Source organism: Protopterus annectens, chromosome 5.part0 (genome assembly GCF_019279795.1).
Source record: "Protopterus annectens isolate FY-2018-M chromosome 5.part0, PAN1.0, whole genome shotgun sequence".
NCBI classification, from domain to species: Eukaryota; Metazoa; Chordata; order Ceratodontiformes; family Protopteridae; genus Protopterus; species Protopterus annectens.
Genome location: NC_056735.1, coordinates 1,828,430,694 through 1,828,448,304, shown reverse-complemented (window position 1 = coordinate 1,828,448,304; position 17,611 = coordinate 1,828,430,694). Strand labels below are relative to the sequence as shown.

General features: G+C 42.9%; 1 protein-coding gene across 2 annotated transcripts in view; it reads right to left on the bottom strand.

Annotated features, from left to right (window-relative positions):
- Positions 1 to 17,611, bottom strand: part of COG6 (component of oligomeric golgi complex 6) — a 1,421,580-nt gene that overhangs the window by 1,277,579 nt on the left and 126,390 nt on the right. For both annotated transcript variants that reach the window (XM_044071656.1, XM_044071657.1), the window contains exon 4: positions 16,260 to 16,318. In XM_044071656.1, the coding sequence (XP_043927591.1) occupies positions 16,260 to 16,318 (59 nt within the window). The remainder of the gene's footprint in view (positions 1 to 16,259; positions 16,319 to 17,611) is intronic.

The window sequence follows — 17,611 nt, the reverse complement described above, 5'->3', positions numbered from 1 at the left end:
GATTAGGGTAAAAGGTAGGTAAGTGTATGGCTTGATTTAAAGCTACCCTGGATACCACTTTAGGCATAAATGACGGTTTGGTTCGAAGGGAAACCCTGTCCTGATGGAAGATAAGAAAGGGCTGCACAGCCATGAGGGCTTGTAGTTCCGAAACCCTACGAGCTGAGGTAATGGCCAGAAGGAAAGCTGTTTTCCAGGACAAATATTGCAAATCTGTTGAGGCAGCTGTTTCAAAGGGAGGCAATGTTAATTTTTCTAGAATGTAATTAAGATCCCAGGCTGGCTCTGGTTGTTTCCTTGGTGGTCTTATATTCTTAGCCCCTTCTGAGGAATTGTCTTAAAAGTGGGTGAGAGAATAACGGTGGATCCGTGTTGAATTCTGCAGAAATGGCTGAGGCATGGATTTTTATGGAGGAAAATGAAAGTCCACTGTTCAGCAGCTCAGCTAGATACTGTAATACCTGAGGCAAATTCAGTTTTCTAGGGTACTGGCCTTTTTTCTCATTCCAAGAGCAAAACCGTTTCCATTTTGCGGAGTAAGTCTTCCTAGTAGATGGCCTTCTGGCCTCCAGAATGACATCCTGAACCTCTTTGTAGAGTAGGGTCTGCTGTGGTGTTAAGGAATTTTCCATGCAGCAAGATTGAGTGTTTTCAGCTGACTGTGAAGAGTTTTGTAGCTGTGCTGAGTCAGTAGAAGAGGCATTAGAGGTAGAGGCCAGGGAGGAGTATGTGTTAGGCTCCTTAGGAGTGGGTACCAGTGCTGTCTTGGCCAGTCTGGAGCAATCAGCATCATCTTCGGTCTGTCTGCTCTTGCTTTCAAGAGCACCTTGGGTAGAAGAGGCAGAGGTGGGAAAGCGTACACTGTCCATGCTGTCCAACTGAATGAAAGGGCGTCCACCCTCCAGGCCTTTGGATGAAAGGTCCTTGAACAAAACTTTTCCAGTTGATGGTTCCTGTGGGAGGCGAAGAGATCTATGTCTGGCCTTCCCCATGTTTGGATTATCTTTGTAAACACCTGTGGATGCAGCTTCCATTCGTGTGGATCTGTCATATTTCTGCTTAGATTGTCTGCCAGCGTGTTTTCCAAACCTGGCAAGTACTGTGCTTGAAGTTCGATTTGCCATTCCAGAGCCAAGTTCCAAAGTGTCATGGCTAGTCTGCACAGGGGATATGAATGTGTTCCTCCTTGTTTGTTTATGTACCACATTACTGTGGTGTTGTCTGTTTTTATCAATAATTGCCCTGGATGCAGGAGGTCCTTGAATGCTGTAATTGCATTTATTACTGCTAGCATTTCTTTTTGATTGATGTGAAGGTGTTTTTCCTTTTGGGACCATTTGCCCTGAATGCACCTGCCTGTCATGTGCGCCCCCCAGGCGTAATCTGAGGCGTCTGTTGTGATGACTTGATTTGCTTGAGGCTTGCAGAATGGGAGACCTGTGTTTGTTTGACATGCTTGGGCCCACCATAGAAATTCCTTTTGCAAACATGGAATTATTGGTATTATTGTTTCCAAATTGTGGCTGTGTTGAGACCATAGGCTTTTTAGGTACCACTGAAGTTTTCTCATATGCAACTTTGCACATGGGATTAAAAGAATGCAAGATGCCATTAAGCCCAGAGCCTGCAGGATTTTCCTTGCAGTAAGCCTGGTACAATTTGCTAGTGTTTTGAAGTACTGAGTTAGTTGCCCTTGTTTTTCTGGCATAAGATAGGCCATCTGGGTGTTTGTGTCCAAGTTGGCACCCAGGAAAGTTATTTTCTGAGATGGTATTAGCCTGGATTTCTCTTTGTTGATTGTGTATCCCAGAGAATTCAGTAACCGTGTTGCATAAGCCAGATGTTCCAGAAGAGTGTGCTTGCTGTCCGCTTGGATCAGGCAGTCGTCCAAATAAGGGTAAATTTGTATCCCTTGAAGTCTGCAGTAGGCAATTACTGATGCCAGGCATTTTGTGAATACTCTGGGTGCAGTAGATAAGCCAAAGGGCAATGCAGAGAATTGATAATGGATTGAACCTGCAAGAAATCTGAGGTATCTTCTGCAGCTTTGTCTGATTGGGACATGCAGGTATGCCGCCTTGAGGTCCAATGTTACCAGCCAAAATTCCTTGCCCAGCATGGGAAGAAGCTGCTGTAATGAATGTGAGCATCTTGAATTTTGGTACGAGTAGAAATGTATTTAGGATGGAGAAGTCCAAAATGGGTCTCAAGTCGGTTCCTTTTCTTGGTACCAGGAAAAGTCTGGAATAAAAACCTTGGCCTTGTTCATGAGTCGGAACCTCTTGAATGGCTTTCATGTCCATGAGTTTTGTAATTTGTATTTGTGCCTCTGCCCTTTGATTGTGTGGCAGGTTTGGCATGCCTCTCATTTTTGGAAGAGTGTGAAAATGAAATCTGTAGCCTCTGTTTATTATGTCCAGGATCCATTTGTCTGTTGTGATAATATGCCAATTTCCTGAAAATAGTGCCAGCTTTCCTCCCAAGGGAGCTGCCAGCTGAGATTTGCTTGGCATGAAAAGGGGGAAGTCATTGGGTTTGCTTTCTGTATTGTTGTGCACTGTCTTCACCACCTCTTGGTGCTTGAGTTTGCCATTGAGTGCCTCTATATGATCCTTGAGATTGTCCTCTGCCCCTTGCGCGCCTGTATCTACCTCTTTGGGGCTTGTCTGTGGCTGGAAAGGACCAGTTTTTTGTAGGCCAATTTCTACTAAAATGAGGTGGCTGTACCTGTAGAAAAGCCTTGACAGTTTGCATAGATTTAGCTTTTTCTTCCATTTTCCGTAGTATCTCCTCAGCATTAGTACCAAATAGCACATCCTTTTGTAAAGGAGCATCTAGTAGTTTAGCTTTAACATGATCAGGCAAGCTTTGTTCTCTAAGCCAGGCATGTCTACGAATGACTGCTCCCACTTGAGGCCTCTAAGGCATCATAACCACATTGTAAGGTGTGTTTACCCACTTGTTCTGCACTATGTATCACATCCTGCAATTCCTTCAAATCTGGTTGTTCAGGTTGAGACATTTTGTTTCTTAATTGAGATAACAGAAACTGCTGATATTTAAGCATATGGAACTGACAATTTAAGGTCAAGTTGTATACCTTTTTCCCCCACCTTTCTAAGGATCTAGATTCCCTTTGGGAAGGTAGTGGATTCTTGGCAGTCGAGGCCTTCATTCCCTTGGGGCCTTGAGAAATGGTCTCAGGGTCAGCATTATGGCTTTTGAAAAGAAATTGGTGAGAGTTAGGGACTCTGTAATACCTATCAGGTTTGACTGGTGCAGGAGGCAGGGAATCCGGATTGAGACAAGCCTCTGAGTAAACATCATCAAGTATGTCCAGGACAGGAGGAATAGCCAGAGGTCTGTGTTGAGGTAACAAAAGAAATTCCCTAAGCCTTTTCTTGGAATCAGAAAAGTCTTGGCCTTCCCAATGGAAGTGCTCCCTCAAGGTGTGCAAGGTTTCCCCAAAAGAGAAATCCTCTAGGGGAGATACAGAAGGAATGGACTGTTCTGCATCAGAATCTTCATAAGGGGAGTACGAGTGTTCCTCCACATCAGAATGTTCTGAGAAAATGGAGCCCTGTTCAGAAGAGGGAGAGTCTTCCTCCACTCTGGGTCTCTTGTCTGGAGGGGGTTGGGAACATCTGATACAGGAAATTAAATCCTCAGCCATTTTAAGCATCTGCTTATTAGGCATGGGGCCTGGGGATGGGCCCTGTGCAACAGGCCTCTGGGGATGCATGGCTGATTTGGACTTAGTGAAGGCCTTAATGGAAAAGGAAGAAGAGGGTCTAAATACACCCTGGGTGGAAGTGGACCTGTCCACATTAGGAGGCTCAACACTCACTGTGGTTTCGGTGGTTGTAGTCTGAGTTAGGGCCGAGGTACCAGCAGTCTCGGGTACAGAAGACACCGCCAATGAAGTGTCGTCGGTAGTCAGGGACTGCATAGGTGTCTCGCTTTGAACCGGACCACGTGCAGCCGGTTTTGGCGTGGTGTCGGTGGAGACCGTGGACCTCGTGTGTCGGTCCTTGTCCTTTCATTTTTTGGACAAAACGGTAGTCGGAGTATCCAACGACATTTTATAATCAAAGGCTTTACCAAAATAATGTTGGGCGAACTCCGCCCGACGGTTAATAGTGCGTTTATTGAAAGTAGCGCAAAAGCGACAGCCCGAAACATCGTGGTCTGGGCCTAAACAAGGTATGCAGAGGGAATGGAAATCCTTATGCGGTATTTGCTTCCCACAAGAAATACAATTGTTAACTTTGTCTGACATCGGTCTGAGGCAAGAAAAGTTTCCCCAACGGGGTACTTAGCTTTAAAGAAGACTTCAGTTTCCAATTTTTCGTAAATTCAGGAGCTGGCCGACCGGCACTTGCGAACTGCTTCTGCTTCGGGCACCGCGCGGCAAAAAAGACTGGAGAACATGGCGTCGGCTGTTACTTATATACCCCTGTCGCACTGACGTCAGGGAAGAAGGCGACAACAACCGACGCCGGACCAAGACTTTGGAATTCGGCCAACCGAGGACCCGCCTGACGGCAGAGAACCCATATGTGATTACTGCAGCTGTATGCACGATGAACATCTGCTTCTGCTTTAGGCATGGCAAGAAAGACTAATGTAATGGCGTCGGCTGCATGTTTTATACCCCTGATAAAAACAGCAACCGACGCAGGACCCAAGACTTTGTTAATCAGGCCGACTGAGGGCTACCTGCAAGCAGATAACCCAAATGTAATGACTACAAAAGTGAAACACGAAGAACATCCCCTTTTCCTAGTTTAAAACTTAGAATTTCGCAAGACAAAATTTACTTTCTGTTACAATAAAAATGTAGAAAGCTTTTCCCCCAAGGGAACTTATCTGCTCCGCAATGGAAAGCATTAAACTGCTAATGCCAGAAAACCTACAATAGAAGTGGTCTTTAGCAGCATGAAATCTCTGAAGAACTTTGTATTAAAACCACTCTTTTTCTAAAGCTCAGCTTGAGATGAAAAACAATTTCGGAGTGTAGAAGGTGCCCTTGGAGCTTTGGAAGATGGCCAGATATTTTATCCTGTGCAGGATATAACCCCATGTAGCTAAGGCTACTGTAGCACTGATCACAATGATGACTATTTTGAGATCTAAATCTACTCCAGGAAAAAAAAAAAAAAAAAAACGACAGTGGAGAAACAGATCTGTCTCTAAGCACTAACCTCTTCCCCTAGAACAAACATCCACTCCAAATTAAACAATACAACACATATTCCTTCAGAAAGGAATTAGACAACAGGAAGGGTATCCATAAAGTCACCACTTGTATGACTGGCCTGACGCTCCTTGAAAAAGGTAAGGTCTAAAGGTATACTGGTAAAACTCAAATAGCCACAGGGCCCTAACTTGTAATTTCTATGATCCTATGATTCTATTCTATAAAAGCTGATGGAAATGTAGCTTGGCGCATTCATAATAGCATGTGAACATATGCAATACAGATGTTTTCTGGTCAGTGGTGTGAATGTCGATATTTGGTTGTGTTTCTATACCTAATAAATATATACGCGAGTGTGTATGTACATATATATATATATATATATATATATATATATATAAAAACACATATACTTATTATAAATGTATATATACACACGTGAATATTTTATATATATATATATATATTTTTTTTTTTTTATATACACTACACACACACGTAATATATATAATTGTATATAAATCATTACACACTTATACATTCACACATTCATTAACATACACAGGCGCAAGGACGCATACACACACACACACACACACACACACACATACCCCTTTCTAACTACAACTTCACTACGTGTTGGTAACCCTTTGAACTGCCTGGACCTATTACAGTGGGTCCCAAAACACAGAGACTGAATGGCCAGTAAACAGCCTTGCATATACCAAGTCCAAGATGGCCACTTCTTAGAATACCCTGTTTTCTCTGAAGTACGACGATCTCAGAGCTGGAATATAATATAGATTCAAAGGAGTTATGGGACTTGCCTCCCTTCTAAAAAGAAGTTTAAAAGTGAAGAGCAATGTTCAAGATTCGCTTTTCTCTTGTAGTCTTTGTCTTTTTTTTTTGGAGGGGGGGGTGTTGTTAGCTCTCGGTGTTTCACATGCAGGTATTTCAATAGGGAGCTCTCTGTGTCTCTTGGTTTAGGTTTTCTGTAAACATTAACCCCTGTTCCTTATTGTACTCTAGGCATTTTATTCTGACTCCTCCACTTATATATACATCCACAGCATTGTCGATCCTTAGGTGCAGTATCATCAACTCAAAGGGTTATGGAAGAGCTTTTAGATCATGCCACCAGTCTACTCAAATCACTCTTTATGTTTGCTCTCTCTCATATTTTCAACCTCTATCCAACAACAATGCCTTCAGCTGACAGACTGAAAAACGTTTTCCTACCTGCTGTGAGGTCTAACACTAACATAATCTATGGGAATCAAAAACAAACACTGCAATGCAAAAGACAAAAATGTGTGGTGTCTGGCAGCATGTACGATGGGGGCAATTCATATATACACTTAGTGTGGTCACTCAAGGCTGCAAATGACTGCTGAATGAGAAGGAAATGAGCAACAATATGATAAGGATGGTGATGGGGAATGCAAATGAGGGTAAACAACATGGCAGGGCAATTCAGAAACATTCAAAAGTTACGCCAAAATCCACAACTGTATAAAAACATGGTGAACAGAGATACAGACAGCCCTAATATATTAAATGCAGCAGCTCCAGCTTTAGTAGCAATGTACATGTCTGAGGTAATTCTTTCTGCCAGTAACCACTAGTTAACCACTAGGGTACATGTCATCATTCTCCATGTTGTAAAAGGAGCCAACAGTGCCTGACACTTCATCCCCTCTACAAAATGGAAATAGGGAATCTGCTATGTGGATACAGATACCATCCAGTCGCTGGTACAGATGTGTCACCCTCATACGCAGGCTTGTGAGATGCAAAAAATACCCATTCCTTTGGACACTATGGTATGTGTGAGCACTGATACCCTTTGCTACATGATCCTCAAGTGACCAAATGCCTCCTGGACACTACACCAGTTTTTTGATACCATCCTAGTTAAAAAGAAAAATCTAGCAAAGCTAGACTTCTATCTGTGTGATACCTTAAACCTCTTGCATCATAAAGAGGTTTAAGGTACCACACAGCTAGAAATCTAGCTTTGCTAGATTTTTCTTTTTGTGTTTTTTTAACCAGTTGGTTATTGGTGTGACCGTTTTACTCTTTGTTTTAGTTTGATACCATGCTACAGCACATGGAAAAGCATTTTGGTTTCTATGTATTACAGGGGGAGAGAAAAAAAAAACATCACAAGGGCCTTCTATGAAATAGCCTGGCTCCTTGAGGTACGTTGTTACATTAGTTCCAATCACACTGGCATCAGGGCCCCACCTAAAACACTGGGACAACAGTGTACCAACCATAAGGGATTCCACTTCATCCACTGCCAGGTGGTCTATAACACATAGGGTGTGATACACAATATGACAATGTATTACTCAAACAAGGTCCATGTCTCCAACATCTGGCACACATGCAACTTACACCTGTGGGATAATTTCCCTCAGGAGGTATCTTGTTGGACATTCCAGATATACCCTGGAGCCATGGCTAATGACACCAAAATGAATCCCACACACCACAGTAAAGAATGTATACAACACTGCACTATTGCAGACGTAAAACAAAATGATAATCAAATGCATGCTCAGACTGCTGATGGCCTTCTTTAACTGTTTAGACACCAATGGTGGCATTCTGCACTATGCTTTGAAAAACATGCAGCAATATATTTGCCCGCAATGTTAAACAACATGATGGTACTTAAACAGATATATCAGAGTACTGCAAACATTGGTAGATGATATGACAGACCCAGGAGCAAAATGGGTGGCTGGTGAGAAGTTTGTGGAGGACCAGACTGAAGGGGATGGCTATACAAAGTGGAGGTGGGTACTGCATAATGTGTCACTGGCTACAAGGTAGTGTCAGGTTCGCAACTATGGGCCTGCACAGCACAATAAAATAACATGGATGCATGCAGTACTGCAGCCAAGTCATGCTATACCATGCATGAACTCACCAAGCTGTGCATCACACGTAAGCTACCCTGATAAAACAACAATGAGGGCAGAGCACAATTGTTATCATGTGCACATACATGAAGGGCCAGAGTGACAGGAGCTGGCAAGGAGTCCTACTGAGGGTCTATTATGGGTGTGCAGGCATTATGTAGCCTGGAGAGTTTAGCACGCCTGTAAGTCTGTAAGTCTGTGCAAAGATGCGGTGGTGTCTCCAGTGCAGGGTAGTTATATAGAGTTGAGTGGTGCCCCTGCACCATGCATTGTTCTCTGTGACAGGTCTAGGGTGCCCTCAGGATGTATGTGAGATGACTATACACATCCACATGCCCGGAGGGATGGAGGATGTCCACACTGTCAGCAGGAAAGGTGAGTCATGCCATCAGTCAGTTTAGTCTGGATAACAGTCAGTACTACTAAGAAGGATTCTGAATCATGACTTCTGTTTCCCTGCCAGTGCCAAAGACCATGGAAATGTTGCCAATAGACTGAACTATGGCCATCAGTGCCTTGCTGTCTACTGAGCTACTGCTGGGATTGGGTAGGGTAAGAGATACAGACTGAACTCCCCTATGGGCTATCGTTTAGAGACCAGGAAGAAAAGTTGCAAAGCAGTCCTCCTGCCTTGCAGGAAAAAAAAAAGACATCATGAGGATCTTTCTGGCAGTGACAGCTGGTTCTAGTGCATTCTACTATATCTTTAAAGACCTCATCAGGCAACATCTCAAGCAAAGTTGGCAGTGCCATGATCATGTCTCTTGTAATTTGTGTGTATACTGATTATGTCTAAATAACTAAATTTAACAAATGTAAAATAAAATAAAATAAATAAATAAATCTTAATAAAGGTGGCTAATGGCTGCTACCAGTATTTTAGGAGCAGTGGAAATTTTCAAATATTATAGGTAAAATTTAGAAATTTGCTAACTTTCCTTTTAAACAAATTTATGCTTTCTTTACAGCAGAAGATGATAGTATATCAAATTGAAACGTTACTTTAAATTAATTAGCAACAGAATATATTTTAAAAGATGCAAAAGCCAAAGACGCTAAATGACATTTGAAATTTCTGCAGCAAGGTGCCTTTTGCTAGTAAAGATATCCACTGATGGCACATTTCCAAAAGCAGTTTTCAACTTCTCTTCTGCTGGTTGGCTTTAATCATATTAACTACCTCAGCCCAATCAGACAAGTTTATATACATATGATGTGTGTGTGCATATATATATATATATATATATATATATATATATATATATATATATATATATATATATATATATATATATATATATATATTTTTTTTTACTATACAAGGTGCCTGGCAGGGGAAAACAAACTACTAGACTCAAAGATTAACCCTTTTCACGAGCTACTGTCTTTCAAAGTTGGAAGGCATGCAGCTATAGTAGTATGTAAGACAAAGTACACTTGCATATCAAATACCTGAATTCACGTACAAAAAAGAAATGTCAAGGGGGAAACATTTGATCTCACTGCAACCAATTCTCATCCGACTAGTGTCTGGGGGAGGAGGTACCCAAAGAAGAAAGCATACTAGTAAAAAGTACCTTAAAATGAATTCAAAATATAAAAACTGAAGTAAGAGAATATACTTCCATGTTATATACTGTGAATAAAAAGATGGAAAATGTCAGTAACAGCAAAAATCCAATGCTTTAATAAATGTGCAATGCAGGGCACAGCCCCTTGCACCAAAGTTGCAGACTTCGCTATACTATCCTAGTTGCCCTCTTGCACCTCTACAAATAAGGTGTTACTCCACTATCCTGCTCCAACCCCAATGTCAAGCTATCTGTCTTATCCTACCAAATCACAATGACAGCACAATTAAAAATTAATGTGCAAAGAAATGATATGTTAATGTGATTCATAGGAATCACACATTATAATGAGAAGCAGAACTTCTAGCTGCCAAACAAGTGTGGAACAGTTACTAATTTACACTAACAAAGCAATTTTAATGGACTGTGAATACAGATACAAAGCACTTTTTTAAGTATATGAAAGGGAAATAATCCAAGTATTATTATTGTGCTTCTGTGTTTTTCTTGATTTACTTTTTTTATCATTTTAAAGATGTGGGAAAGTACAGTTGTGTACATTTACCATAAATGTAGATGTTCGAGTGTATTCACTGTTGCAGTCATCACCTGTGCAGGTTATCCATGCTCTGGTAGCCCTCAGCTGGCCGAAATACCAGAGTCAATTTTTTCTGTGTTGGCTGCTGTCATCTGTAGTGTGACGTCAGGTCGTCAGTGCTATAAAACAAGGTAGCCGACAACATTACATCAGTTTCTTTTGCCCTAACTTGTCAGAAGCCCAAGGTAATATGGTAAAGTGGTCATGGTGGCTAAAAGCCAGTGTGAGAAGCTTATGTCCCACTAAGGAAAGAAGATATAAGGGGGAAGAAGGGAGGGAAACCAGGGCTGCAACAGTGAATACACTCTAACATCTACATTTATGGAAAGTGTACACAACAGTACTATGTTCTTCGTGTTTCACTGTTGCAGTCATCACCTGTGGGAGGATTCCCAAAGCTGAGGAGAGGGGTGGAAGAATTATTTTGAGACCTAGGTATGGGTTAGCATGCCCTGCAGAACTGCAGAGGCAAATCCTGCCCTAGCCTTAGAGAAAAGAGGTATGTGGTAATGCTTTGTAAAGGTATGAACAGAGATCCAGGTGGCAGCTTCAAGATGTCCCTGGTGGGAACTCCTCTGAGGAATGCTGTGGAAATGGAGACTGCCCTAATGGAATGGGTACAAATAGACTTAGGGGAAGGTTTGCCATGTAGTCTGTAGCAAAAATGGATATAGTGTGATATCCATTTGGAAATGGTTTGCTTGGAAGTGGGCTTCCCTCTGCCCCTGGGGCAAAGTTGACAAGAAGGTGGTCTGTTTTACTGAAGGGTTTAGTATGATCAAGGTAGTATCTGAGCTGTCTGTGCATGTCTAGTGAGTGCAGAATTCTTTCCCCCTTGTTTTGAGGATTAGGAAAGAAGGTGGATAGATGTATGGCCTGGTTGAGGGTCACATCAGATACCACCTTCGGCACAAAAGAGGGGTTAGTCCTCAGGGAGACCCTGTCTGCATGGAAAATGATGAAGGGCTCAACGCCCATGAGTGCCTGAAGTTCTGAAACCCTTCTGGCTGAGGTGATAGCTAGTAGGAAAGCAGTCTTCCAGAAGAGGTATCTCAATTCTGCTGAAGCAGCAGGTTCAAATGGTGGTAAAGTTAGTTTTTCTAAAACATAATTCAGGTCCCAGGCTGGCATAGGTGGGCTTCTGGGAGGTCTGATATTAGAAGCCCCTCTGAGGAATTGTTTAATCAAAGGATGTGAGAAGAGGGGCTGGTGTGAATCGAAATGAGCTGAAATGGCTGAGGCATGGATTTTAATAGAAGAGAAAGAGAGCCCACTATTGAGTAACTCGGATAAGTAGTCCAGGATAAGAGGGATGGAAGGTTGTGCAGTACTGACCCCTGTGGACTAGCTCCAGGAGTAGAATCTTTTCCATTTCCATGCATAAGATTTTCTGGTGCTGGGCCTTCTGGCCTCTGGGATAATGTCTAGGGCCTGTTTGCTTAACAGGGGCCCCTTGTTCGTTTTAAAGTATTAGCCATGCTGCCAGTTTGAAAGTCTGCAAGTCTGGGAGCAGCATCCCCCCCCCACCTGGGTCAAGAGGTCTGAGATCAGGGGCAGCTGCCTGGGAGGCTGTAATGTCAGGCTGTGCAGTAAGGGGTACCAATGCTGTCTGGGCCAGTCTGGAGCAATGAGGATGGCCTCTGGTCTCTCCTCCCTTATCTTGATCAGTACCTTGGAAATAAGAGGGAGAGGAAGGAATGCGTACACAAAGAGGGAGTTCCAGGGGAAGGTCAAGGCATCCACCTTCCACACTAGGTAGTGACACTCCCTGGTACAGAATTGTTTCAGCTAGTGGTTGAGGTGTGAAGTAAAGAGATCCACCTCTGGAGTTCCCCACTCCTGAATGACTTGCAAAAAGATTTTTCTGTGGAACTGTCATTTGTGGGGGTCCAGTAAGTTTCTGCTTAGGTGGTCTGCCAGGATGTTGTTGATTCCTGGTAGGTATTGGGCAATTAGGTGCAATCCCATGGAGGAAGCTATCAGCCAGAGGTTCGTGGCTAGCCTACACAGAGGATAAGATTGGGTCACTCCCTGTTTGTTGATGTACCACATTACTATGGTGTTGTCTCTTTTGCTAAGGAGAACCCCTAGCCTGAGATTGGGTTTGAAGTATGTCAGAGCCATTTGTCCTACCATCATTTCCTTCTCGTTGATGTGTAAGGGAAGGTGCTAGGCATCCCAAAGACCTTGGGTGCACCTGCCTTCTAGGTTAGTGCCCCAAGCAATGTCTGAGGCGTCGGTGGTGATGGTCTGCCCAGTAGGGCGGAGAATGAAGGGAAGACCCTTGTTCTTGGCACAGGCCCCTGCCCACCAGAGAAACACAGCCCTTATACATGGGATCAGAGGGAGAGAGGTCTCTAGAGGCTGACAGTCCTGACACCAAAAGTTCTTTAGATACCACTGGTTTCCTCATGTGAAACCTGGGCAAAGGAATTTGAAGGATGCAAGATGCCATGTACCCCCCAAGGCTTGCAGGAACTTCCTCGCAGTGAGGTGACCTCTGGAAGCCAGCTGGGTAAAGTCGAGTGGCAGGAAGCTCTGCTTTTCTGGGGATAGGAAGGCCATTTGGGATGCTGTGTCCAGCAGTGCTCCCAAGAAAATGATCTTCCTGGAGGGTTTTGCTTTTATTTCTTCTCACTGATGGTGAACCCAAGGAAAGTTAGGAGGGTTTTGACAAAGAGAAGGTCCTGGAGCAGCTTTTCTTTACACTCTGCCTGAATGAGGCAGTCATCCATATTAGGGTAAATCTGCATATTTCTCTGTCTGCAAAATGCTATGGCTGGCTAAGCATTTGGTAAATACTCTGGGTGCAGTAGATAAGCCAAAGCTAGCGCAGAGAACTGAAAGTGTTGTGAGCCTGCTCTGACGCACAGGAATTTCCTGCAGGATTCCCTTATGGGGATGCGAAGGTAGGCATGTTTTAGGTCTAGGGTCACTAGACAGGTATTTTTTGTCGGCATAGGCAGCAGCTGCTGCAAAGTTAGCATTTTGAATTTCAGGACCACCAGGGAGGTGTTCAGAATGGATAGATCCAGGATGGGGCGCCAAGTGCCCTCTTTTCTGGGAACAAGGAATAGTCTGGAATAAAAGCCTTTGCCTGTTTGTCTGAGGGGACAGGTTCTACTAACCCCTGAGATATGAGAGTTTGGACCTGTTTCAATGCCTCTGCCCACTAACCTGGTGGTAATTCTGAATACCCTCTTAGAATTGGGAGTTCGTTGAAAGAGAATTTGTATCCCTGAAAAATGATCTTTAAGACCCATTGGTTCTTTGTTGCAGAAAGCCAATTTTCTTTGCAGAGGGAGAGCATTCCTCTTAGCTTTAGATGAGTGAAAGGAGGGCAGAGGGGGGGAAAGGGAGTCATTCAGAGTTTTTTGTCATAGAAGGGTGGCTTAGAACTCCCTACCTTGGGGCGGAAGTGGTCCACTGTTTGGTTCTCTGCTGCCCCTGGGATATGGGCCTGAGTGGTCTGTCCCTGCGGGGCTTACCTTGTCCCTGTCTGCTAGGTGCAGGGAAGGACCAGTGCTTAGAGGGAAAGTTTCTGCTGAACCTGGGAGGTTGAACCTGAAAGAAATCTTTTACTGTTTGCATAAATTTTGCTTTGTCTTCCATCTTTTTAAGCACCTCTTCTGCTTTTACTCCAAACAAGCGGTCCTTATCCAGGGGTGCATCAATTAATTTAGACATGACATGATCAGGGAGAGGTTATTCCTTCAAACATGCATGTCTACTAATGACAGATCCTGACACTGCTGCCCTGCTTGAGGCTTCTAGGGTGTCATATCCGCAGTGTAATGAGAGTTTGGCCACTTGACAAGTAGAGTGCAGTAAATCTGCTAACTCTTTCGAACTGGCACAGTCAGGAAAGGTTGAAATCTTTTGTTTTAATAGTTTCAAAGTGTGTTGTCGATATTTTAACATATGGAACTGATAGCCGAGTGCTCTGATAGCTAAGGTTGCAGAGGTGTATACTTTTTTACCTCATTAGTCTAGAGCTCTGGAATCCTTGTCAGAAGGAATAGGATTCATGGCAGAACTAGTCTTAGCTCCTTTAGGTCGCTGTGTAATGACCTCTGGGTCTGCAGCAGGATTTCAGTACAGGTATTTGTGAGAATCCAGTACTCTGTAACACCTGTCAGGTTTACTTGGAACAGAAGGGAGGGCGTCAGGGCTAAGATGGATTCATGGAAAACATCATCCACCACTTCTAAAATAGGGGGGATGGCCAGGGGTCTGTGCTGGGACAGGTCCAGAAACTAAGTCTTTTCTTAAACTGGGGGAAATCCTGAGATTTCCACTGGAAATGTTCCCTAAGGGTGTGAAGGGTTTCCCCAAAGGAAAGGTCTTCTGGTGGGGAGGCAGAAGGAATGGATTCCTTTGCATCTGATTCCTCATAAGCAGTCACAGGTTGTTGCTCTTCTTCAAAATCTGAATAATAAGATTTCTCAGAATCCTGTTCTGTCATAATTTCAGGAGAAGGGTGTATTTTCCTTTTAGAAGTTGTGGCCTGAGTACCCCTGATAAGGGAGATGAGATCCTCTGCCTTTTTAAGCATTTGTGCTTGGGGTGGTAGAGCAGGAGCAAGATGGTGGCTAGAGGCAGATTTTCTAGAAATGGCCTGGCTTCTAGGCCTAAGAGTATCCATCGGTCTGAGAGAAACGGCAGTCGGATGAGAAGACGTCTGTGCGAGAGGCCTCCTCAGAAGCCGAGGCCTGCATTGTGGCTCCGAACCCAACTGTGGCAGAGACAGCCAAAGGCTCTGCGGCATACTGGACTCCAAAAAGGTCTCGGTAGAGGCCTGCATAGATATCGAAATTGGGCATCAGGGGCTGTGAAAGCACCTCAATGAATTCCGGAGAACTAACGACCTGCTTAGCGGTAGAGTCGCCGGAAGGCTTAGCCTTGTGCGGTCTGTCTCTATCTTTATCTCTGCATTTTTTCAGACTGTCCACGGATTGTTGGCTGACAGACACCATTTCCGAATGGGAAGACAGAAGACGAAAATACCTGTCTACAATAAGAGCTCTACGGCCAATGGTTCTTGTGTTAAAGAGGGCACAGAACTGACAACAGGGGACGTTGTGGTCTGGGCCTAAACAAGTGACGCAGTATGAATGGAAGTCTCAGTGTGGGATCTGCTTTCCACAGGCAAGACAACTGTTAACTTTTTGGACATCAGTTAGTGCAAGAAAAAATTATCCCCAATGGGGTACTTAGTTTTAAACATTTTCAGCTGTAATTCAAACTCTGGTAGCGACTGACCAGCACACTTGCGAAATGTTTCTGCTATGTGCTCCACTTAAAGACTGATGTAATGGGGTCGGCTGCCTTGCTTTATAGCACTGATGACCTGATGTCAGACTACAGACGACAGCAGCCGATGCAGAAAAACATTGACTCTGGAATTCGGGCCAGCCGAGGGCTACCACAGCAGTGATAACCCCCACAAGTGATGACTGCAACACTGAAACACGAAGAACATCTATTGGTTCACATGTTACAGAACGGTTTCATTTTTCCCAGAAGTTGATGGCAGTTAAGTTCAGAGATAGGGAGTGTAAGCAGGCAGGGTCATTTCTCTACATGTTGTTGGGAGATGCATGATGTTTACTTGTTTGCTACTACTGCCACTGTAAATGCCAACTATACCTGGACAATGTAATACATCCACCAGATGATGTCAAGATACACTATGTCTGTACAATGCTCACAAAGACGCATGTCCAGCACAAGAACTGTGAGGCAGATGCAGAGCAGAGCAAACTTCCTTTTTCATATACTATATTTATTTATACTAATCACCACGCAGAGTGCATATTTAAACACTAGGTTATGAGCCAATTTGTACTATACAGCAAGCAACTAATCCAAAAAGGTTCTTTGTAAATGATTTTTGTACAAACAGGTAAAATAAACTAAAACAAAGTGTATACTTGGCAGGCAAACCAAAGATAGCTTACTTTTCAGTCTGAAGCTTTGTGGTCTTCACAATCAGATCTTGAGTCTGCTCCTTTGCCGCCTAGAAATTAAATAAAGTAATCATTAACATGCACATTCAAGTCATGCTTCCAAGAAAAGTTGATTTTAACAAAGGAAAACCTATTTTCAAATTCATGACATATAATACTTAATTTTTACTAACCATTTTAATGTGTCAAACCTTTATTTTAATTGGGGTTTTGTTTTGACAGTTTCTCTCAGGTTTCACAGTATATAAAAGTAGGCTTACCTAACATTTTTTGTTTGGCGATTTTTTTTTGTGCTGGTGGGAGCTGGGAGCAATAGTAGAAAGGTAATGGCAGAGACATTTGTGTAGACAAAATATACAGAACACACCACCATAAGCACAACTAAAACTAAAGGGAAGGGACTTATTGAAAACCACTGAAGTTGATGCAGTGTGACAGGATATGCCGCAGTTGAGGGTGACCTCTTTTTTTGCCATATGCTGACTAAAGCCATTTAACTGCTTCCATGGTAAAACACAGTACTATCCTGAAAAAGGGCATGCCTAAAGCTAGTAGAGAAAAGGCTGTCAAGAAGAAGGCAATATTTTAAGAAAAAAAAGCCGTTATACATAAAAGATGGGAATGATCCCTCAAGAATACAATTCTTTCTACAGTGCCTTTAAATGTTATTGGTCTTATAGATAAATATTTATTATTATTTATTTATTTTAACATTATTTTACCAGGATAAATCCAACTGGACACAAAGTGTCCGTTTTCAGTGGAGTCCTGGGGAGAAAAGCTCCAAATACAAAAAAGAAAGAGTAGTGAACTATATTAAAAGATAAAGACTGCAAATAGCTATGCTATAGGAGATACATTTGGAAAGAACTGAACAGGTGAATTTGATAAAGAAAGGTTTTCAGTATGGTTATTCAGCAAACTATCGGGGGCAAAGGACAAGAGGAATACTTATATTAATGGTGTACTTACATTAATTGCAAGAGGCGCTCCAACAGTAATAGAAGAGAAGTGACTCAGTAACTTCCTATGATCCTATGAAGAGGACAAAAAAAGACAATAATGACAGATTTCTAGTAGTAAAGGGCTACTGGCAAGGAAGGAGGATTACAATGGCATGTATTTATATTCCACTGAAAACTGCTACAATGAGGATTAAGAAAATTCTGGGAGAAATAATCAGCTTTCAGCAGTAGAGACTGGAATTTTATTTCCTACGGTGAAGATGTGTCTGGGGGACCAGGAAAGGAAAGTATAACAAAGAAGGGTATATTTTTAAAGAAATTTATGAAAATATTCGGCATGGAAGATGTGAATTTGGTACTAGGAGTTCAGAGTGAATT